This window comes from Miniopterus natalensis, chromosome 19 (genome assembly GCF_054644295.1).
Source record: "Miniopterus natalensis isolate mMinNat1 chromosome 19, mMinNat1.hap1, whole genome shotgun sequence".
Taxonomy (NCBI): domain Eukaryota; kingdom Metazoa; phylum Chordata; class Mammalia; order Chiroptera; family Miniopteridae; genus Miniopterus; species Miniopterus natalensis.
This window is the reverse complement of record NC_142099.1, coordinates 37,155,236-37,179,928: the sequence shown is the minus strand read 5'-3', so window position 1 is coordinate 37,179,928 and position 24,693 is coordinate 37,155,236. Positions and strand designations below refer to the sequence as shown.

Below are 24,693 nucleotides of genomic sequence, written 5' to 3'. Positions count from 1 at the left end.
GGAGGCTGGGAATCAGGGCGGGGTGAACCGGGCCTCTAAGACTCTGTTCTTTTAACAACCCAGGGCTGGGAAAGCCTAAATGGACATCCTGTACCCTGCAGAAATCTTAGCACCATTTTTCAGTAAGCAGATATTATGCAAACCACCATCTGTTGGCTGGGCCCTGTACTTGGAGATATGCACATAGTAGGTCCTCATGAATAAAACGCCAGCTACAGCAAGGGCTCTACAGGTGCAGCTGAGCTGACACCAAGTTGCCCCCAGCTCCTCTGGAACTTCAAAAGTTCTTGTCAGTAAAGAGGAGGACCTTCAAGGTGGTCATCCCTAAAGTTGGGATGATTACCGTAACACTTTGCGTAGACATTTCCAGTTTATGTCCATTGTCCTGACATAAATTATTATTTCCATTGCTTTTCAGAGAGAGTGGGAGAGACAGACAGCGAGAAACAGCACTATGAGAGAGACACATCGATTGGTTGCCTCCCGCATGCGCCCTGACCAAGGCCGGGGATCGAGCCTGCAACCGAGGTGCGCACCCTTGGCTGGAATCCAACCTGGGGCCCTTCAGTCCATAGGCTCATGCTCTAACCACTGAGCCAAACTGGCCAGGGCTGACATAAATTATTTACAGTCTCTCCCTCTCACTCTCACAAGTCTCCTAGTTTTGACCATAAATTATAAAGTCGCCCTAGCTAGTTTTTCTGGACCATGCAGATCCTAATCTTTGGGTGCTCCCCAAAGCCCTCCAGACTTCAAGTGGCCTATGGGCTCTAATGCCTGCCTTTAGGTAGGTTCGGTAGTAAACACCCTGTAATTAGCTAAGGGCTGTCCACTGAGCCATCAACTGAGAATTGGGGGCAACCAAAACAGAGCAACCAAAAGACAGCATGCTGGGACAGAATGTCCTGAAATCCACTAGCGGGAAGGTTCCTACAGGATGAGGGTCACCACTGGCAAGGTGCTGCACAGATGTCACCGAGAAAACATGACTCTTAATAATAGGATTGCCAAGCCACAGGTGGCTCAAGGCCTCTGTTTGTGGAACAAGCTAAAGGAAAATCAGCTCCCTAGCAGGAGTCCCGGAGTGCAGAACTCCCTACAGAGGCTCCTGTAGACTAGAGATCACATGCGGGCACAGAGATGTGGGGATGGGAAGGGTGGGAGAAGGGAACTCATACTACTGAGTTCTGATCATGTGCCATTTAATCCTCACAATAGGTCTTCCACAGAACTCACATTACTCCTCCCTCATTTTCACAGATAAGGAAACCAGGCTCATCAACACTAGCCTATCCGAGTTATGTTGGTCCACGGAGCCCAGGAGTATCTGACCCCAAAGCCATGCTCTTCACAGTGGACCTTATCCAGTACCCAGACTGACCTTTGGTCAGGAGCAGGATTTTGCAACCTGGCACTACTGACATTTTGGGCCAGATACTTTTTTGGGTGTAGGAGGCTGTCTGTCCAACAGCCTCCTTGGACTCTAGCACCCCACACCTGTGCCAACCCACAATGTTTCCAGACACTGCCAATGTCTCCTGGGGCAAAACAGCCCCCTCCTGAGAACCAACAGCCTGGATACCTAATATCAAATATAGTTTTAATCTTTTCGTGTGTTGTTCTTTAATTGCTTCAAAAATAAGATTTTTATCTCTACCAAAAGACAGTGATTTTTATAGGGACAAAACAGTGTCATTTATTGATTTTGAATCCTCGCCATGCTAAGCACATAGTATGTGAAAGTAGTGGTTACATTTAAATCATAATTTTGATATAAACCACACTGGAAGCAAAGCTGACTGCACTCCATGGCACCTGTCAAAGAGCAGGGTGGCAGGTATGCTGTGGAGAGATCTGCAGCCCCAGGGGCCTCCTGCGAAGAGTAAGGCCTGGTCCCAGGCTTGGGAGGCACCCCAGCCCCGCCGCGCTCCGGTGATGATGGAGGCTTGTTACTGAGCCACTAGCCCGAGTCAGGCCTTGGTGATGCCTGGCTTTCTCAGCTCTTCCTTCTCCTCCATCCCTTCAACACATTTTTCTGGTTCTTCTCAAAACCAAGACCAACAGAGGCATCTAGGTAAGCTCCGGACAGAGAAGGCCGGGACGAGGACAGGGGACTGGGAGAAAAGCATGGGACTGAGGCCTAAGCGGTCTCTCCTCCTTAGTCTCCTCTCTCTCTCGTCCCGGGAGCCAGAAGGGTTATCTCAGCTCTCCTAGAAACCTGAAAGCGCAGGTGTCTACTGAGGACAGAAAGTATCAACTCCGCTTTCAGTCTTTCATGTGGGGCTGCTGCTGAAGGATAGTGGAGTCTACAAATGAAAATGGGGGTTCAGCCCAAATCCAAAGGTGTTCTGCAGGCGTCACCCCCAGATTTGCAGCTAGAGTGTGGCTCTGTAATTAATGCCTTCTCTCCCTTCTGCCAGGAGTGAACTTCTTCTTTCTTCCCTCCAATTCTCTTTAACCCTCTGCCTCTGTTTGTAAATCTTCCAGAGCAGCAGCAGCAGCCACTCTGAGAGATCAAAGTTTGAGCAGGCAACAAAGACCTCCAAGGAGGCTGTTGCCATGGGAACTCTGGGAGCTGCATCCCTTTTAATTGGCAAATCTCCTTGGTTAGCAAGCGCTGGGCTTGGCTGGCAGAGAGGACAAGAAGGGGGAGGGGAGCCCTGGCAACAAGGAGCCTTCTAAACAGCCAGAACTAATGTCCTGGGGCAGGGGGCAGTGGGACTCAAGTGGAGGCGCTGACACCCAGGGTGAGTGCAGGAGCCCTTCTGCACAGCCCGAGAAACCCTTCCAGTCAAAAATCTCTCAAGCAGATGTGGTCGATAATATTGTAATAATTTAATAATGACATATGGAGTCAGATGAGTACTAGACTCATCGGGGTGATCACTTCGTAAGTTACAGAAATGCTTAATCACTATGTTGTACACCTGAAACTAATTTTGTATGTTAGTGATCACTGAAAAACAAAAACAAAATAAATTTTAATCCCTAAAACCAGTTCTGAGATGTCCCCTCCAAGAATTCCCTGATTTCTTATGTTTTTAAATGGCTCTTAATACTAATGGGCAGAAAGGTTTATTTTAAACTGGAATAACAATTCCAGGCACAGTAACTTGAATAGCTTGACAAAAAAATTCATGCACACCTGTTCCTAGGTACCATATGCTGTGCTCCTGGGAAAGTCACGGAGAAGGAAGGAAAGGGAAGCAGGACGGAAACCTGGCAACTCTGGGACAGGACCTTCCCGGGGAAGAACCAAGCCCAACTGAGCGCCTCCCTCCTCACGGGGACCTCGGGAGCAGGCCTCGTCCTGGCCTCCTGGGCAGCACTGCATTTGGCCAGTAAAGAAGCAAAAATCGATGAATCCACAAAACTTTGACCATGTTTGCTTTTGCCGGCCTGGCCTTCTTTTCTTCCGTTGGAAACAGTGACCCTCTGCCCACCCACAACAACAGGACTTTTGCCGAAACTGTGGAGAAAGGCTCTTTACCCGCCCAGGTGGAAGGTGTTGAAGACCCTGGCTGCCTGGGCTGCTGGAGAGCCTGCATGGGAGTGCAGCCGACACGGGCAGGGCAGGGCAGGGCAGGGCCCAGGGCAGGGCAACGCAGGGAGCAGAGCAGGGCAGGGCAGGGAGCAGGGCAGGGCAGGGCAGGGCCCAGGGCAGGGCAGGGCAGGGCAGAGAGGGGCTCTTCAGACCAGTCTGCACACGGGCACTCGCCAGGCCTGCAGCCAGGAACACCCCTGGACTTCTCGCTCCCTAAGCCAGAAAGTGTCCCCAACCAGGTGTACTCCTGCCATGGAGCATTCTAGAGACGCACCCGCAGCTCCGGATGGCGGGATTTTAGGAGATACCTTCTTCTTTTGTACTCTTCTGTTTTATTTGAAATTTTTACAAGAAACATTTTTTTCCTACAACAAACAATATTAAAGCAAACAAGACAGAAGGTTTTGAGGCATACATAGCCCTAGGTGGAGTTAATTCTGCAGACTGTGGGCTTTTAAGTAAATTCCAAACCACAGACGGGGCTCCAGGAGCCGGCTGGGTCATCCCCCCAATGCATCCTGGACGGGACGCCTGTCGGCAGCTCGCCGGGGGCTTCTATCCTCTCCCACAGCGACCACCGTTCCCAGTCATGGCTGCTTCCCTCTTCCCTCAGGAAAGTCTCCTGAGCTTCAATGTGAACGCGCTTTGGCTCCTGGCCTCCTGGTCTATCCTGGGGCCAGAGGCAGGACCGTGCACCCGGCCTCTTCCTTCCCGGCCTCCTCCTCCTTCCTCCCCAGCCTCCTCCTCCTCCCTCCCTGGCCTCCTCCTCCTCCTCGGCCTCCTCCTCCCCAGCCTCCTCATCCTTCCTGGCCTCCTCCTTCCTCCTCCCCAGCCTCCTCTTCCTCCCCAGCCTCCTCCTGTCCATTTGCCGCCTGAAGGTCCCGGCGGGACGTGAACGGGAAGTGGTCAGGCCCGCGGATTGTGCATAGAAGGGGAAGAGCAAAGCGAGCTGCTTTTAGATTTTAAAATAACAGCCTCCCTGCTTGAGCCTTCCTGACCAGCAAAGTCCTCTCCTGCCAGCTGGGGCTGCGGGGGACCTTGTCCCTGCCCAGCAGTGGCAGGGTTCCAGGTTATAAACAGCCTGTCCTTGCCACCCATCCTAGACCCACCTCTAATCTCAGGGTGGCGGGTTTCTGGACACTCCCACCTTCCAGGACGGTGCTGGTTGGGTCCTACAACCCCAAACGTCTGTCTAAATATTTCTAAGGTACTTGCCAGTGTCATCGCAACGCACCCGCAACGGCATGTGCGTGTCCCACTTCAGAATGGCCTTACCTTCTGAGTCATCAGAGGTGAGAGAGGGGCTCGGTGCACTTTGTGTTTAACTAACAGTGAGTCAGCGGCGCCCCATTTACCGGAATCGCTGGTCTGGGTGTTTCTGAACCCTCTGAAAGGAGCATCCAGAGCGATTTGTAGCTGGTTCGGATGTCTGGGGCAGGGAGGCCATGCTCAGTGGGCAGGGAGCCATCTAGACAGGAGCAACTGCGCCTCTGAGGGGAGGGCCTCGGTCACTGGTTATAGGCAGATTTACTAAGAAATAGAGGGAAACACTAAAGCCGATCTGAGGCAAGTAAAGATCGTTTCCTGTGATCTCAAGCAGCAGCCATAGTTTACAGATTCTTAATACAGACAGGTCGTGTGGTCACGTGAGAAGAGATGGGGCTGGGAGTCAAAACACTTGGGTGTGGCCACGACACTGTGCACTGTTTATAATATTCAGCTCTAAGACCTGAACATTAAATTCTTCATCTGGACAATAAGGAAAATAATGCCTTACAAGGTTATAATAGGAAAGTTTGGGGAACTACAGTGATCAGTGTACACGTAGTAATGACAGCACTTTGGGGGACACATGTTGCTCTGGGGGACATCTCACGTCCTGTCTCCTTTTTTGTAACATTGCCCCAGTTTACTTTGGGAAATCAATTCTCTTCCCTATCTTGAGAGACTAGCCACCAAGAGCTCCTGGTCTCCCAAGGCTAAGCAATGGGTACCTGTCCAAACTGGGCCAACTAGACTCTGTAGCCTGAGACTGATACTTGAGTAGGAAAATGCAAGAGCAGAAACAACACACACAACTGAATTTATTTTTTCTGGCTATGGAGCCCTAAACACACTGCCCATCAATACTTGCTGTACAGACCCTGGGGCACCTCTGGCAGGGCAGGGACTGGGCTGTGTCCATCGAAGCATTCTTACTGTCTTCCTGGGCATATATACAAATAGCAGAAGTGACCCATGTCACTGCCACACCTGGCCTCTAAAAAGTCCTACATGGCCTATCCCACTCTCTCTTTCTGTGCAGCTGGGAGCAAAGGTCTCCAACACAGCAGAGCCAAACAGAGCAGCCCCGACCCCTATCCCACCACTTGGGAGGGAGTGACTGGGTGAGCCTCCTACCCACATCTATGACCAGATGAAGTAACCAACTTCCATGGTGTAAGTCACTGGGATTTGGGCGCTGCTTTTACAGAAGTTAACAAGTGTTACCCTAACATAATACCATCTTTTTCAGAGACTGATTTTCCAGTCTTCCTTGCAGTTTTAATTTCCTTCCAATGAATTCCTTTCTGCTCCAGTTAGCCAGTATCTAATTCTGTTGCTTTCGACCATAGTCCCTGATGAATCTACCACTAGTAATAATGTAAATACCCAGACGATTAGGACCAATGAGATTAAAGCATGTTCTCTCTCGAGACTGTAGATGTTTATTGTACTGATACTTTATCAGTACAAATATATGCTCAGCATTGACTAACATTTAAGAGGCACAGTTTTAGTTACGGATTCTGCCTATTTTAAAAAACATGTCCTCAAGGTTCTTTATTGTAGACACTCTGCTAGGAAGTGCAGGTGAAAAGGCAGATGAGAGTTGGTCTCGCCTATGAAGACTCATGGTCAATGCTGTTGATAAGCTTCCAATGTTGTGGGGAAATCAAGAGAAGTACACGTGCAGTGGCCACGTTACCATTCCTGTGAAGTGAAACCGGAACATAGAGCCAATAGGTTCTGTCTTTGGCCCTCTTCACTTTATATAATCTTCCTGGGTGACTCACCTACTCTTTCATGGTTCTGACTATCACTCATGGCTCTCAAATCCATTCTCTCTCATCCTCACTTTTCCACCGAGTTCCAGACCCACATTTCTAACTGGGACACCACCTCGGTGCCCCACAGGCGTCTCACATTCAACACATCAAGAACCAAACCTCTAATTCATGCCTTCAACTCACTTTTCCTTACTAATTGGTCTACTGAAATTCCAACCAGTTTCCTGCTCCCTATTTTGTGATCACATCCAGGAGGAGCTAACGTTTCATTCAGCTCCTTCAAGCACCATCAACAGTGAGCATCTCCTCATTCTGGTGCGATCTCCCCTTTTAGCCCTGACTTCTTTGCAAAAGACCACGGTTTATTCTGCTTGGCTTCCCCATGGATGAGCATCACCCTGCATGTCCTTGGAACCAACCTGTAACTTTTATCTCCTCCACAAATTCCGGAAGGTCATTTTATCATTTATCAAGGTAGTTGCATCACTCACATTCATCTATGTTTCAATGCGAGAATTTTAGTACTGAAATAAAGCTCAGGAATAACTTACTCAAACACCCTTTCCTATGCGTAAAAGCCTGATGTAACTTATAAGAAAGCTTCCAGCCTCTTAAAGACATAGAAATCACTACTCCTGAGAAGACCGTCCATCTCTGATGTCTCCAGTTGTCAACAGTTTCTGCTCTACACTGAAATGGACTCCCACTCCCCTGTAATGTCCATTCCTGGTTCTGGTTTATCCAGCTACACATAACAAGCTTCCAATCCCTCTTCTATGTGACTTCATTTCTGGAGACACTTCCCATGCTCCCTGTTCCAAGTTTTCTTCCACTGGACCAGATCCTCCAGCCACTCCTCATATAAAATCCAATGGCTGAGCCAGCGGCTCGTGGAGGCTGAAACTAGCAAACTGTGGACTCAGTCACCTTCCCACTGAGATCTTCATCTCCTTGAGGCTGACCTCACAAATCAGGATGCTCTCCTGGCCTCACCTGAAAAGAACACCTAACAAACAGGCCTGCAGGATACAACAACCAAAGAATTCGAATTTTAAAAATTGTGACAATATTTTTGAAAAACTCTATAAAGGGAGTCAAGACAACAAACACTCAGAATTTTGCATTTGGAAAGTAAATATAGTCCTTCAAGGCACCCAGAACATTCTCGTAGATTTCAAACTACTTCTTTTATTTAATAATTTTCTTATTTATCCTTACCCTAGGAGGGTATTTTTCCCACTGATTTTCAGAGAGAGTGGAAGGGAGGGGCAAAGTGGGGGAGACAGAGAGAAACATTGGTGTGACGGAGACACAATGACTGGTTGCTCCCGAATGAGCCCCAACAGGGGGTGGGGGGTGGGCATCAGGCCTGCAACCTAGGTACGTGCCCTTTACCGGGTATTGAACCCAAGACCCTTCGGTGTGCAGGCCGATGCTCTAACCACTGAGCAACACCAGCCAGAGCTAACCGCTTTAAATAACTAAGACAACTAGCATTGCCCTAAAAGTTTGCATGGCAAATAGATTGGGCTTTGCATGTTTCTAATTCATGTGGAACCCGGCGGAACCGTGTGAGTCTCCTGCCCACAGCCCTAGCACGTCTCTCTCACAGGCATCCTGCTCTTGCTGGGATGGGCTGGTTGGCGGCCTCCCCGGTTTTCCTTCCCCATTCACTTTAAGTAACACTGATTTCTCCTCTCCATCTTTTCGCCCATCACTGGGGACCTTCTCCACCTGAGCCTTCCTTCTCTGCCTTTTTTGTCCTGAGGATAGCATCTTTGCCCAAGTTACTCTGTATGTTTGATCCAGAGGAGTGCCCTTCAGACATACAGCACATCCTCAAAAGACAAGGTCACTGACTCTTCCTTTCCCCACATTTGCAGAACTGGGGCCAAATTATTTAATGTGGTTTTCACCTGGCCTCCTCTCCCCCACAGGCAATTACTTCCCCACCGATGACTGCACTGGCCAAATAACTGAGTCCACAATCAGCTAATTGCAGGCTCAATGAGCCGCTTGTTTCTAACCTGGCCATTAGTGATGTGTGATCAGGCAGAAATTTCTTTTTTATCCCTTCTGAGTTAGAGACACAGCAGATCCCATATCTGAGTTCCCTGGATTCTTTTACAACAGTGACAGAAGCTGTTTACCCCTTTATTTCCTTTTCAGTATCTGCCACAGTCCCCATTTCTTTCCAGATCACAGCAGGTGTGGCCATACGATACACTAGACCCAACGTACATGACTCTGAATTAAGTCAACCTTCTAATAAGGGTTGATTATTCATAATTAAAGAGTTAATTATTAACAAATAATTATTACCTTAATCCACTGTGTAAGTTATAAAACTGAAGCAGCAGAAACACTGATTTGCCAAAATCACTGTCACGGGAGAGTAAAACGAAAAGCCCTAAGTAGCCAAGTCCACTTTTCGCCTGGGCACTGAGTTTCTCTCAGAGGATAAAAATTAACCTTCAACCTCATTTGTCTTTAAACCTTAAATATCCCCCCAAACTGTTATCACGTGGTTTCTTGAAAGCTACAAAAACTAATTTTTAAAAAGTGGTTTCAAGTATTTACTGTTTCTCCTACAATTCATGTAGTTTCTCTTTTTCATTCTTATCTTTTATTCTATTTTCCTTGTTCAGCCAACATTTATACAGCACAAAATACGTGCTCAATTTTCATAGGAGGAGGTTAGCTCCCACTGACACCACTCCAATCCATGAAAGAGAAATTCATTTCTCTTACGGAGAAATTACTATTAATAAGGGTTCGATATATTTGCTTTGAGAATAACTCAGACACTTCCAGGTTTCAAGAAGTTTGCCTTTAATTAAACACTGCGTATTCCCTGGAAGCCTTTTCCACTGGCACCGTTTATCATTAAACTCTCCAGTTCGCAGCCATCGTTCCCGTAATTATCTTAAGTGGAGATAACAAATGGGGCAGAGATTCCTGATGTCTCAGGAGGTCCTGACTCACCAGGATTTTCTAGCTCCCCTTGGTCTCTATGCTGCTTCAGAGGCCTCTGGCGTTTTCTTCACAATTAGCTTAGCGTAGAAAAAGATAAGCAAAGCTTAGAGCCGAGAGAGATCAGGGTTAGTGGTGCAAATGGAAGGATAACAACCACCTAAGAAAGCAGAAGAAACATTCAGGGCCTTGTAAGTGGAGGGCCACAGCTTTCAGGAAACAAGACAGGAGAAATACAGCCACGCTCTTCAGGAGCATTTTTCTAAAACCGGCCTGTCAGTGCCCGGAAGGCAGACTGTGCAACCTGCTGACACTCGCGGGGGCGAGAAACGAGAAGGGCAACGTCGCAAGCCGTCTGAGAACGGTGCTGACGGTCTCCACTTACCCAACACCAGCAGCTCCACCGAGTCCTCATTTTTGCCCTCCAGGTCATCGGGGGTGGTGATAATACAGTAATAGAGTCCGCTGTCTCCCCACATGAGTTTTCCAATTTGGAGATCTGCATCTGTTATCACAAAAAGAACCCAGTCCTAAACTGGCCTCTGAAAGAACAGTGAACACTGCGGGGTGGGAGGGGGCCTTGGGTGTGTCCGCAGTCTGGGTTTACCAGGTGGTTGACAAGATGTTTCCCTTACCCAAAACAAACCTACAAAACACAAAACTTAGCATCCTTGAGGTGAGAGACTTAAGAGGCCCAGCAGAATCAGTCTTGTTCCAGGCCCAGTCCAGGAACAGAAGGCCACTGGCAACCATGCAGGCTGGCAGGGACCTGGAGAGCCAGGTACATTCTAGAATTGCCTGGACTCCTGCAAGGGAGCTGGCTTCACAGCAGTTCTTCAAATTTCAAATAATCCAATAGGTCATATTAAGATTCTTAGGACTTTTTCCTGCCCAAAGCTTTAGGGAGCAGGAGAAAGGGTGGAATCGAGACAAAACCACCTGGGGTGGGGGCCATGGCACCACCTGGCTCAGGAACCCACCTGTGCACACCTCTTCTCCCTGGGAGGAGTCTGCTTTCTGAGTTTGGGAAAGGGTCCAACCTGCTGTCAGGTGTAAGGTATCTGACCAAGGAGGTCCTTTCACCAGAACCTACTTCATTTCAGTTCTGACAACAAGCCCCTCAGACTGGAGGTCAGGCTCAGGAAAGGCAGTTTCCCAAGCCCAGTGCTGCCTTCTGTAGACACTACACCTACACCCTTTCTCCCCACTCCATCCCATTAAAGCAGTTCCCTAGGCTTCCTGATGCTCCCACGTCCCATAAAATCAGTCTTGAGGGGACAAAATCCCCCTGTGTCTGGGAAGAATGGAACTAAGGTCCCTCCCACTGCCTGGCCTCAAAGCAAAGGCACCATTACCATGGACGATCGTGACCTCTCTTCCCCTGTAGAAATCTCCCAGGGTGACAGTCGAGCCCTGTTTGGAGGCGACCACTCGGACAGTCCTCCTGCTGTCCAGGCAGTCCAAGTAGGGGTCCCATTCCAGGTTTCTCTTGCTGAGAGGCTGGGCCCGGGGCGAGGACATGCCCAAGGACTCCCCCATGCGATCCTGGCAGTAGGACTTGAACTTCCACTGCACGACAGCGGGCTGGCGGGAGGACGTGGAGAAGTGGCAGCGGAGCAGCGTGGGCTGGAAGAGCATGGCCACCTTCTTCTTGTCGGGCACTGTGACCTGGAGACCATGCGCCAGGCCTGCAACACAGAAGGAGCGTGACCAAACGGCACCCGTATCCTGGACGTCCGCACGCCACGTGGTCACGCCTTCCTGCCTCAGCTCGCTCACCTGTCCCTCCCGCTTTCTCCATCCCACTAACGGCTGCCTTGTCCAGAAACGTGCCATCGCTCCCAATATCCAACCAGTCACTAAGTCAAGTCAGTGCGATCTCTTAACATCGTTACTGTGTGTTCCCTCCCTAACTCACTTCTTAAATGCCCTTCTCAGGGTTTTTTTTAAAAAACAATATCTTTATTGATTTCAGAGAAAGGAAGGGAGAGGGGGAGAGAGAAAGAAACATCAATGATGAGAGAGTCATTGATCGGCTGCTTCCTGCACGTCCCCTGCTGGGGATTGAGCCTGCAACCCGGGCATGTGCCCTGACCGGGAATCGAACCTCGATCTCCTGGATCCTAGGTCGATGCTCAACCGCTGGGCCACACCGGCCGGGAGCCCTCCTCACTTCTTGCAAGACTATTGCAATAGTCTTGTCTGGTCCACTGCCTACAGCTGCTCACAGGCAGGACCTTCTCTTCAGCTCAGGTGATCTTTCTAAATCTAACTATTACAGTTCTCTGTAAAGCCCTTCCCTCCTCCTCCATGGCCTTCAAAGTCCTTGGCAAGGCATTTAAGGATCTCCATCATCTAGTCCCTCTCACCTTCTCAGCCTCACTTCCCACAACATATCTGAGCTCCAATCCCGGGAATACCTGTTCCCCAGGTGCGATTTCACACCTGCAGCGCCTGGCATGTGCTGCTCCTGGTTTCTGGAATGCTTCTGCCTCACTCCTTTCTCTGGGAAACTTCCTTCCGCTTTTCAAAACCCAGTTCAAAGGCTGTGGAAAAGCCGCCTCTGACCGGTCATTCGGCGCATTGGCCACTTCCTCCCGGTACCCATCAGACTTGTCAGGCAAGGGATGCGTCTCACCCTGCTGTCCGGGCCTGTGAAGCCCACAGGGCTCAACACATATTTGATAAATAAGGACAGTGAAGTCAGGAAGTGTGACTTCGGGAGGAAGTGACTTCCCTTCCAGCCGGTGACCAAGCAAGGGGGACAGAGATGAAGGGAAATGGAGGCTTTGAGAGAAACGGAGAATCTGAGATCAGAAGCAGGAGACTAAGTATAAAAGCTCCGAGGGATAACCCAAAGCGGGGAGGGGGGAGAAAGCAGGTGAGAAGTTTAAGGGGAAAAGATGCAGCCTGAGGTTTCGTGGGTGTCCAAGGAGGGAAATTTCAGTGAGTGAAAGACCAGGGGAGCATTTGAGAGGCAGGGACTTCTATGAACTACATGGAAAGATCTAGAAATTCCAAGCAAAGAGGACCCCACTTCCTCAGGGGAATGGTAGGAAAATTAAGAGTTTCCAGCTGAGCAGATACAGAATTATGATGAGAAGCAGAAAAGAGGAAAATGGATAGAAAGAGGGTCATAAATAAAGCCAGGAGCCTGCCACTCAGCTTCAGGTCACGCGGGGCAGTTTCACCCGAGAATTACAGGTGGGCCTGAGCCACGTGGGAAAGGCCTAGTTTCACGCACAGGAGCCTCCTGTCCCTTCTCGCTGCCACTGCCACAGCTCCACCGCACCCTGCTGAGCGACGTCTTCATAGGAGCACCTCTGCCAAGGGAAGACGCGCATCCGGACCCGCGTCTCTGACTCCCAGGCCAGGGCCTGTCCTCAGCGAGAGCACGGGGAGAACCCGGGTTCCAGTTCTGGGAGGACACGGGCACCTGCTCTCCAAGGAACTGGGAGCGAACCCAACAGTACTTGAGGCTCAGGAAATCTTAAAGCGCCCTCCACCTACCAAGCGCTCAGCAGCCACCTATGGGCTGGATCAGCAAGTGAGTGACTTCATGTGGGAATGTCGGGCCTCTGCAGGGGAAACCGGCTGAATGGGTCGTGAATGGCGTGGGAGAGCAAAACGGCCCCTCACGCAACCCCCACCGGTAAAGCGAGCCTCATAATTCTTACTCACTGGGTCGCCTCACAGGTCCCCTGTGGCCAGCGGGCTCCAGAGCAGAGCCCTGTGACTACAACCCATTCAGGTGCAAACAGGTCCCATCCCGAAGCTCACGGGAGAGCCCCGCTCGCTCCCACGGCTGCCCTGCCCCGTGTGGACGCGGCTAACGCCACCCTCCCTGACTCACAGCTGGACTAGGAAAAGAAATTCTTCCCAGTTCCTCCTCCAATTCACACTGCATGTGATTCTTCTTCCAACCCTAGTCACCTCCCAATTTTCCAGGTAACAAGAATGGGACAGAGAGGTGAAGTGACTTCAGTTAGCAGTGGCTAAGGCTGAGTGACCAATGACAGGCACGGTTCCCAGCACAGTGCCGTGTACTCAACCTCACCGCCTGGCTTCCGCTACCTGTTCAGGCGAACCTGGGCAATCACACGTCCCAGCCTTTCTCCGATATAAAACTAGCAAAGGAGGCAGGTGCAGCCTCGGCGCGTCAGGGCTGCTTTTTCAGAGTTAAGTATGGCATTTTGCTCATCACATGATGACTAAGAATAACCTCCTTCCCAGCTCGGTTCTCTGGATGAGAGGTCAGCCACTTGACCAACCCATTGGACTCCTTCAATTATTAATAGAGGTTACTCAGCTTCTTCCATGTCATGGACATAAACTGCTCCAGAGGAGAGAATCCGTTCTCAGAATCATCTGCCTCAGGACAGTGTGATAACTGAAGGCCTGGACTGTAGAGTCCGTCCTAAACTATAATCCGAGCTCTACCCATTCCCAGCTTCACGACCTAAGGCGAATTACTCACCTCTGATGAGTTTCCGTTTGCTTACTGATAGAAGCAGAATAATAGTAACTACCCCGTGGAGTTTCCGAGGCTGAAATGAGATTTTATCCTGAGTACTTAGGATTATGTGGTATACTGTAAGCACTCAATACATGCTGTGCTGCTTGCTGTCAAGGTCAGTCTTGACTTCTGGGCAGCCCTGCAACTAGAACCGGGTGAGCACCGGTATCAGGGTGAGACACTGAGCTTCGACAGGCGGGATGGCCAGCACTGAAGGAATGTAGACTAGGAGGCCAGGAGCTCAGCAGCAACACTGCCTGTGGGTGCCCAGCGCCGCACAGCCACACATGCACCCCTGGGAGTCAGAAACGGAGGGGGACCCTGCATGTGTGCACACAGGCACAGGGGCAGGTGTGGGTCTAGTGTGTGCCTTGGGACTCTAAGCTAAGGATGGATCTGGACAGCTGGAGAGGATGGGACTAGGAACTCCAAGGAAACACCAGCTTATTGGATCTTTGAGGGATGGACGTGAAGAGTTAGAGCGAACTGAAAATGCCAGCCCCTGCTTTTGCTCTGTGAGCTTCAAACTGTAGGATGAGTGCCACCAACTCCCATGCCTGCCTGACCAGGTCTACTAGGAACCCCCTTCCCACCGGAGGGTGGGCCTAACCTGGATCCCAGGTAAGCCTTGGGTTCCCTCCACCCTCAGAGCAGCATCTCTTTCCTGTGTTTATCTTTTACTTGGCCTGTTTCCACCCAATCGGTCATCCACTTGCCCACTGGGACCAAAACCTTGCTCTGAGCTCCAGCCAGCTCGCCTGTCCTGAGGCTTGGGGATTGCTCCCTCTACCCTTCATGCGTGACTGACCCAAATCTGAACCTGTGATACCGTTGCCCACCCAACTCCGAAAAACCCCTCTCAGGGGACCCTACTCCTACCCCCAGACCAGGGCCCTCGGAGACAGGTGCTCAGGGGGTGAGGACTGAGACTGACAGCCCAAGGACAAGGCGATCTGGCCTATGGCCAGCTTAGGCCTGAGCTTGGCCCTACCTCTTACACGTTCTTTGATTTTCTATTTCACCACTTGTCAGATGCCAACAGCCTGGTACTAGTTATGCTGGAGTGTCTACGGGCTAAGCAGCCCGTCTCTGAACACCAGGTAAATCACTGAAGCCTCTTCATAGCATTTAGTCACCTGGGCACGCACGCTAAAAGCACTCTCCATGGTTCCGACTACCAGCTGTGTCCCAGGCCCTCAGCTCCCTTAAGCCTCATCTGCATGTTTAACAGATACCCCAAGTTAAACAAGTCTGAACCTCACTTATCTCCTCTCTTGCAGCCTCTTGCTGGTTCTTCCGCAGTCCCAGCTCTCTGCCCGTCCACCCCCAACCTGCTGCCTCCGAGAGAAAGCATAACTTCGGTCATTTCCTCTCTGGCCCTGACCACGCTCGGCTGGTCACTAAGTCTGAACTCTCAGATTCGACCCTTCTGTATTCCCACTGTCAATCCCTTAAATCAGACCTCTATCCCTGCTACGAGGTAACCATTAAAAAATGCTTCCTATGTGTCAGAAACTGTGTTAAGTACTATCTGTGCAGTATCGTAGTAAATTCTCTCAAAAATCCTATAAAGCAGGTATTACTATTATTATACCTATTTTATAGATGAAGAAACTGATTTTTAGAGAATGTAGGTATCGTCCCAGCATCTCAGCATTAGCCACTGGCAGGGGGCTGTGAACCCAGGCTGACTGGCTCCGAAGCTCCTAAGCATCACCTTCCACAAGAACTCACTACAGCCTTGGCTTTACAGCAGCCTCTTCTGTGCCACCCTGCATCCAACCTAATACACTCTCCATATTCCTTCTATCAAGAGCATTTTTAAAGACATCTCTAGTTATCTGTTCCCTGCTTTAAGGTTTCCGTTCATTCCCCATTCCTTCAGGATAAAACCCAAATGCCTGGACATGGCACATAAGGTCTTCACCATCTGGCTCCAAGCATGCACAAGACATACGAAAATGTTTCTCACTCTTTAACTATAAATACGTTATTCCCTCCACCTGGGGAAACATTGGGTGTGTAACTGAAGGAGTTCCTGGGAGCAGATGGAAAGAAGCGTGGAGCGTGGGTCGTGCGAGCACACGAGCACGTGTGGGCACGTGTGAAGGCTCTGAGTCCAGGCACCGTGACCCTGTAAGGGACTCTGCGCTGAAGTCTTATGAAGAAACTTACAGAGGTGCAGAAAGAACCTGTTTCATCCCACAAGCTAAAGCCCATACACTGGAAAACTGGAGAGAGACAACTAGGGAAGACAGATCACTAAGTGAAGCGAGGTGGGGGCCATACTGTCTAGAACACACTGTAGCGTTAGGACTCCCGACAGAAGCAGCAGCAGATGGTACAGTGAAGGCTACAGGTGGTTTTCTACCTTCACAGAGGAGGGAATCATCATTCTTAGACCACCGGCCCACTCTCCCTTCACCTGCAGGAAAACTGCCCTTGACCAACTAATTCAAATGCAATCAAAAACATATTTTTAAAACCCTATGTTCTCAGAAGACAGGTTTAAAAGACCAGATCTTGATCTTGAGAAATTCAATATAAACTTGGCTTCTAACTCTAAGGTCCCCGAGGACAGGGAGCAGGGTTTGGTTGACTAGTACCCCAGTACACAGCACAGCCCTGCAATGTAGCTGAAACTCACAGTGTGGGATGCGTCAGTGAATGTGTGCACCAGTGAGGGGTGAGTCCGAAGGGCCTTTCTTCGTAGGTGGTCCCCAGTGCAGAGAATGGATTCTGGCCAGTATCTAGGAAAGCTGCCTAGAAGGAAAGGAGTGAGTGACAGCTCTGAGCAGCAGCCCAGGTACCTAGTCACCAGGCCAGGGAAGATCAGCTCCAAGTGCAGACAGTGCCTCCCTGGATGGCAAAATAAGGCCCTGGCCCAATTCTCCTGTACAGAAAAAGGATTCTATACATCAGAACTGTGTTCTTCAGAGATTAACAAAAGCAGTGTCTGAAGCAAGGCTGTTCTTATTTTAGCGCTTTCATTTTGTTCAAAGCAAGTTCCTTTTCCCCGCGAGTAGTAAGCTATTCCTGGCAGCATCTCTGTGAGGCAGATCTATGAGCCCAGTCCCACTGTGGAGAGCCACAGCTTGCTGGGGAAGGGCCTGGGAAATCAGCACTGTTAGAGAAGGGCATCTTTAGAAACTGTCTACAGCTCACCCACTCCGAACTCCCCCAGTCCCTGAAGTGGGACCTGACCTTAGAATTGCCCATTCCCTAGCACGTCTCGGCCTTCAGACGGCGAAGGTTTTCCTCCATTCGCTATGACCCCACAAACCTTCCTTTTCCTGCCTCCAAGTTTGATCTTCTTTAAGAAATTCATCTTCCGTCACATGTCCCAATTTCCTAAGACATTGTTTTAGGGGCAATTGATGGGCAGGTTTTCTAAGTGTAAGAGGATTAAGGTGTGTCCAAGCATTTGCTCGAGGTCTAGTCACTAGTCCAGGCAAGGAGAGAAAGCTTGTCCCTCCCTTAGTAGCATTGTGCAGGGTAGGAGCAAAGGGGATGCTGACCTATAGGCTCAAGATTTAAAGGCGAACAAAATGCAGCTTGAGTCACCCTCCCAAAAGAGGAATCATTCATCTCCTGGTCTACATGGGTTAAAAAAATAAAATAAAAAAGGGTTGACAAAGAAGAGTATACATTCCCTTGGTGTTTGCCGAATATCCAAGCCTGGTTCTCCAGCTGTCCCATTGGTTCTGTAAGTTCATCAACTGTCCAGAATCAGTTTCTCTTGTTTGCTACCCTGATACCTGATTGTTTGATCCATTTCAGGGTGAAGGTGACCAAATGTGCCATGTTGAGATTTAGGAAACTATGACAGCCTTCTTGTACATCTTCTCCCCAAGAGTCCCCAAAGGCTGCAGTCTCTCCCCCTTCCACAGGGCTATGGCAAACGCCAGTGCTGACCTTGCCACGCAGGCTTGGCTCACGGCCGACTCATAATTTGCTGCCAACACTCTGGCACTTTGCACACAGAGCGTGCCATTCCTTAAGCATGTGTTCCTTGTGTCCAGTGGAGCCATGCTGCCCCATTCTCGGTCGCCGCTGTGCAGATGAGAGGTAGGAGCCTGTCTCCTTCCTGTCTGATTCGCCTCACCTCCAGAGATCTGAAGTGAGCTCATGTCTGGCTGGCTTATCTGCTGTTCCAATGGGACCAAAGCCGTGCTAAAGAGGTCAGCCTTGACCCTGCAGGGCAGAGCTACTTTGGAAACTGTTCTGATTCATTAGGGTGGGTCAGCTTTCTAGGGTGGACCAGCCACTTGCACAGAGAAAACTCCTGGAAGAAAGTTCTTGTCGACCTTTATCAACTTCCCCGTGTTTCCGGTCTCACTGTCTCTCCTGAGCTCCAGACCCCACTACACAGCTTCCTTTTATTCTCCATCTGGGTGTTACACAAGCACCTCAAACGCACCGCTCTATAGGTGGAGATGCTAACTGTCCTCTTCTGTTAGTAACAGAGCTTCCCTGGTTTAATCTGGCCAGCCAAGGACTAGCCTCTCTTGCAGCTAATTGTGGCCACATGACTCGGTAAGGATAAAGGTATGTGAGGAGACAGGTATGTGTGCGACTTCTGGGCCCCCTCTCTAAGGATGAGCTGCTTGCCTGGCCCTCTGTGTCACTTGCTCCTGCTGGCTGGGAAATGCTCTCGGGAGCCATGTGTTTGGAATGGTAGACTCCCGCACACTGGGTCTGGACTGTTATAGGAGAGAGAAGGGAATTATTTTGCGTAAGTTACTGTCTTTTAGGGTCTCTTTGTAACAGTAGTGTAAACTGCACTTTAATATAACGCAAACCCTGAAGTTTGACCCCTTTACGTTCCTCCCTCTGTACTCATTCCCTTGGGGTTCCTAAGAAGTAGGAGGGCCTGCTATGTGCCAAAGGTGGTGCTAGGAGTTTCACATAATTTCACTTTAATTATTACAATAACCCTATAAGGTAAGTTACTGTCCCATTTTTTGTTTGTTTGTTTGTTTTGTTAATCTTCACCCAAGGATATTTTTTCCATTGATTTTTTTAGAGGGAGCGGAAGAGAGGGGCTGTGGGGGAGAGGGAAGGGGAGAGAAAGAGAGATGTGAGAGAGACACATCAATTGGTTGCCTCCCACAATCACCCTAACCAGGGCTGGGGATCGAAACTCCAACCCAAGTACATGCCCTTGATCAGGAATCAAACCTGAGACCCTCTGGTGCTCTGGGAGATGCTCTAACCACTGAGCAACGCTGCCAGGGTGTGTCCCATTTTAAAGCCAAAGAAATGAAGGTAAAATATTAAGCTAGTACTCAAAGGTCAGTTGGAGCCTAATCCCTGGCCCCACTGCCTCTGAGTCGGCCTCCCGACGAGCCAAGGGCATGAAGGGTGAGGGGCAGGGTCCCAGCGAACGCGGGCCCTGCTCCTCACGGAGCACCACTGCGCGCAGGCTCCCGCGCTGCCGGGCAGCAGTGAGGCATCCTGTTCTGAGTTCTTCCTTGGCTCCTGGCCGATGAAGAGCCCTAGCCATCCAAAACGTCTTTTCTTTTCAAAGAGCCAGAAACTATCTTGAAGACCAAGATCTCAAGTATACAGATGCCACAGCTACATCCTGTGCGGCTCCTGGATGCGCAGCACCAGCCCCTGGTCCCCGATGGGCTCTGGCGTGCAGCGGCACTCGGGCCACGGGCCATCGCCACGGGTCATCTCCTGGGCTCCCCGCGCCTCATCCACTCCTTCCTGTAGCTCCCAGGAGCTAACTCGAAATGCTAACTGCTGTTCTTTCTCAGTTCCTGGTAGTATTTCCCTGGGTTCTGTGAACTCTGAGCCCCACTACCCAAGGTGCCATAAGAGACACCAGGTCTGCCTGAAAAAATGTTTCCTTTGGATTCAGGCACTTGAAAAACAAGCCACATTAGGTCAGTGACACTATTTCATTCTTCTCATCAGTAAGATACTATGGCTGTAGGCAGTCCCCTCGGAGCCTTGGTCTTCTCCAGCATGGGGACATGGGATCAGCCACGCTCTCTCAGAAGGGTCAGAAGGGAGAATGTGTACGAAAGCCGCTAAACACACCGAAAAGCACTGGGGCAAGAACCGCCACCCCGGGCCTCCTTGACCGTCCTGACTGGGGAAAGACGCCTAGGAGCTACCGTAGCTGGAAGGACTGAAGGGGTGAGCGAGCCCAGGAGGGAAATACGGGGCACTGCTCGCCAGAGCAGAATTCCTCCTGCCCGGTCCAAAGCTTCCCCATTACCAGTCCTGAAGGTGACCACATTTAACTGTTCCAAGTGGGCCCTGTCCTGTCCGGCAAGCGCTGGGTGCTACACCACTTGTTCCTCTGAGCATCCTAATAAGAGCTCTCCCTTCCCAGGGCTGTTTCTCACACCAATCATTCCTGGTCAGGGAAAGGCTGCAGGAAAGTGAGCTCTGAAGGCTCTTCGCAGGGTGAATTATAAAAGGAAGACTGAACCTCTGGCTCTTCAGTTCCGATTTCTAACTCACCAAAATTGGAGAACAGTTCAGAACCACAGACTCGTAGGCTGAAGGTGACCTTAGAGGTCATCTCATTCAACAGATCCTAAGACCCAGATCTACAGATGGTCTATCTGCAGAGGAGATGGGCGAAGGCCCACTCCTCGGCTCCGAGGCCAGGTTTCCTTCCACCAATCAAGTCCTAGTACTAATACAACAAACACTATATGGAGCATGATGTACATGCACCAGGATGCTCAGAGTACTCACAGAGGTCTGCATAAGACAACTGTCGACTGACACGGGGTCTGTGCAGTAAGGCCAGCCTGCGGATCGTGCGCCTGAAAACTAAGGGGTAGTGGGGATACTGGAGGAAGCCCCCTCTCCTGGTCTGGAGAGAAGCGTCCGGCTGGGGGAGGGTGGGGAGTGGGGAGAGCTGTGAGGCAGTGTGGAGAGAAGATGCTCTGGGGTAAATAAGGTCTCTTCCAGGGGTCAGGAGAACAGAGGGGGAGGGAAATGGAAAGGCACGCAGGACAGGACAGGAGACCATGAAACTGAGGTGTCAGCAGTCTCAAAATGACGCCTCCTTTTCCAGGGCTCCTAACATTTTTTGTTGTTGTAAATCCTCACCCAAGGGTATTTTTTCCATGGATTTTTAGAGGGAGGGAGGGAAGCATTGATGTGAGAGAGACACAATGATTGATCAATTGGTTGCCTTCTGCACATCCCCTGACTGGGACCAGGGAATGAACCTGCAACCCTTGACTAGGAATCAAACCCAAGACCCTTCGGTGGGCAAGCTGACGCTCTAACCACTGAGCATACCGGCCAGGGCCAGCTCATTTCAACTCTCCATACCCAAGCCTGTCTTCACATGGTCACCAGGCATCTACCTGAATGCAAACCAGAGCAGGTAACAACTTGGATATCTCCCTTCCCACTGCAGGCTGGTCAGAAGCCCAGGGAGGCCCCCACAACACTCAGTGCAGTTCCCCATTACTGCTTTTGCACAGGCTGCTCCATGATTGTTCAGTTTTATCACTAGCGTGTCTGCCACGATCACTGTGAGCTCCTTGAAGGCAGGGACTGTGTCTTTGTCTATTAACCCTACACAGTGCCTGGACATGCAGGAACTCAGGAGCTGACCGTGCATGAATAAATGTCTCACCTGGGCCATCACCTCTTCTGGGGCCATCTCAGAGCCACTCCATCTGACCCCAGGTTTGAGCTGGACATGCCTCCCCCATGCTCTGTCGCACCTGTGTGGCTCTCTGGCTCTCATGACAAGACCTTTCCCTCCATATCCAAATTATCTGAAGACTCACGGAGTTGACTGACAACTCTGTGAGGGCAAGGACTGTCTATCTCTTCACCCTCACACCCATCACAATACTTAAACACCCTGGGAATTTAACACACACTTGTAGAATGTATGAACGAATGAAGGAAGGAACCCAAAGGGGCACCAAGAGAAATACTACTAGGGTAAGCAGTCTTCATCGCAGAAACCCAAGACTCTCCAGAGTGTGTCCCCCCATACCCCCCCCCCCAGTGTCACACAGCTCCAGCCTTCCTCACAGCCCCGCTGTTAGGAGAGGACCACATGACACACCATCCACATTGGGAACAAAGATAGGGCGAAGCCTCCTCCCATCTTCCTGCTCTGTGGCACCTGTTGCTGCACCAGCAGCTGGTGAGCATTTTGTTTTGTTCAAAACAACAACAGGACACAATCTATGACAGGAAGCGACATTCCAACGACAATAAGAAAACTTCAGGCTCAATCTACAGCAGCCGTAAACCCAGAACATTAGCTGAGAGAGATGTGGAAGGAGCTGCTGGGGCCCCAAGAAAACACTGAAGTGTTGATTAGAAATTGCTCAGCCTGCGTTAAAAGAGAGAAGGGGGGAGGGAGAAAAAGAGCGGGGAGAAAGGGGGGAGAGGAGAGTGAACGTGTTTTTTCCTGGCGCTCTGACTCATTTTTAATCTGTCCTTTCCCTCCTCCCTCCCTCCCGCCACCCCTCCAGAGAACTCGTTGTGGGGGCTGCACTAACCGGCCTGCCTCCTCCCACGGCCTCCGTGAGGGGCGAGTCTGAGCCCTTGTCCTCCCTGAGCTCCTCGCTTCCCTCCCCCTCCCCCACCGCCACTGTCGCCTCCACTCTGCCCAGGGTGACCGCAGCTGGTTGGGGCCCGGGAAGCAGAGCTGGGATCGGGGAGCCAGCAGGTGCGGTGGGACCCCGGCGCCAGCCTCACCTGCGGAGCACAGAAGCCCGGCCATCTGACAGCTGACGCCCGCTCGCTAACCTGTTGCCTGCTCCGGGCGGGCAGCCTCTCGGGGCGCGGGGAAGGCGGCGGGGAAGGAACAGACAAAACCAAACCCCTCCAGCGGAAACCTCAGAGGGCGGCTCAGGAGAGAGCCAGCAGCCCTGGCTCCGGGTCTGAGAGCACTGGGCTCTCGGCTCTGCTCCATCAGATATCTGCCCGCTTGTCCTGCGGGCCTCCATTGCTATAAAGTCCGAGGGCTGAACTGATGGCTGGGTCCCTGCCAGCGACACGATTCCACTGCAACAGAAGCCGCCAGCCATCCAGCCAGGGCTAAATGTTTCCCTTCTGCTCCCACTCCCTGCAAGTCCCTAGAGCGCCTCTGACTCAGGGACCCCTCCCCAGATGCCTGGCTGACTTCAGGGAGGGTGTGATACAGGCTCCAGGCCAAAGTTCCCGGGAACAAGATAACAGAGAAGAGGCAAACTGAGGACGTGAGAGTCAGTGGGGGGAAGGGGCAGGCCCTGGGAGGCCAGGGGAGGGGGAGGCAGGATCAGCCAAACCCTGAAATTACGGATGATTCATATTTGAACAGTGTGGGAGGGAGACAGTCAGAGCAGCCAGAAGAGGCTAACTCAGTGCAGGGTGCCCCCCAAACCCAAGAGAGCGCAGGAGCCAGTCAGGGCCCTTCATTTGGAACAGAAAAAGCCGAGGCAGCCAGAAACCTTCTTCTGAAGCTCAGGGAACCAGGTCTGCCTTTCCTAAGTGTATTTACCCTCTTTCACTGACTTGCTCGGATGTGCTAAATGTGTTCCCCTTTGCCACCGACTTGATTTTCCCAAGCTTCTGGTTGGTGCCCCCAGAAGGGACAAGACTTCATTTTGGGGTGATATTTTGCGTTTTCTCTCCTGCCCTTCACTGCCCTCATCCTGTCCTCACAACCTTTCTGATCCCTTGTTCTTTTCCTCCATCACTCCGTCTCCAAGGTCATTGTCTCAGACCCACCCAAACTACCCAAGCCTTCTGAACACCCTGCCCCAAGCAGGGCTACTTTGTGTCTCTCGGGGCTGGCCACCCTGCCTGGCCACCCGGTCCCGAAACACACAGAATCATGGAGGGGGTTAGGGACACCATGTCAGGAACAAGGGCCTTTGACAACCCCAGGGGGGTGGGAGAAAGTTCAGGAAAAGGAAGGGAAACCCGGAGGGCCCACCTGGAGGAAGTGGCGGCTGGGAGAAGCCCTACCTTCTGAGCATCTGGGGGTTATCTTTACTGGGAGGATGAGACCTGTTTACTGGGGAGAGGAAGGGTCCTCTCTAACTGTGGCATCACTCCCCACGGGTGCAAGTAAGAGGCAGCAGGGCCCTAAACCCCACAACCAGTGGAGCCTCCCGCCACCGCCCTCCTCACCGTCCTGCCTGAGTGCCCCTGGGTGCCAGCTTCTCCAGGGAAGGAATTAAGGAGACACTCTCCACCCCCACCCCACCCCCAGAAAACCAGCTTCCTTAATTAATCAGTTTCCCCGAGCTTCCGTTTTGTCCAGCCAGGCTTTCCCCAGCCTTGAAACTAAGGAAGAGCCCTTGTCGGGAGGGAAATGCAGGTTCCCAAGAACAATCTCGCGCCTTCGGGGCCGGCCGTCTGCCTCCCGCCGTCTCCTCGTTTTCCCGGCTCCGCACCACCCCGCCGGCCCCCCATCACCCTAAGGCTCGGCCGTCCCGCTCGCCGCCAGCCTGCCCCGCAGCTTTACGCGCCGTGGGGGGAGGGGACCCCCGCGAGCATATGCGTGGAGTTCCCGGTCGGTGGGAAATGCCCGTTACCTGTCAGCCACAGGAGAGCGATCCACGCCAGCGAGACCCTGTCCATCTTCCCCAACTTCCCATCCACGCGAACGAGCACGC

At 51.3% G+C, this 24,693-nt stretch overlaps 1 protein-coding gene across 1 annotated transcript in view; it reads right to left on the bottom strand.

Moving 5' to 3' along the window:
• Positions 1-24,693, bottom strand: part of ILDR2 (immunoglobulin like domain containing receptor 2) — a 50,757-nt gene extending 26,064 nt beyond the window's left edge. The window contains exons 1-3 of the mRNA XM_087828241.1: positions 24,613-24,693; positions 10,923-11,255; positions 9,953-10,072 (exon numbers count right to left, since the gene is read on the bottom strand). Of these exons, the coding sequence (XP_087684367.1) occupies positions 9,953-10,072; positions 10,923-11,255; positions 24,613-24,658 (499 nt within the window). The 5' untranslated portion in view covers positions 24,659-24,693. The remainder of the gene's footprint in view (positions 1-9,952; positions 10,073-10,922; positions 11,256-24,612) is intronic.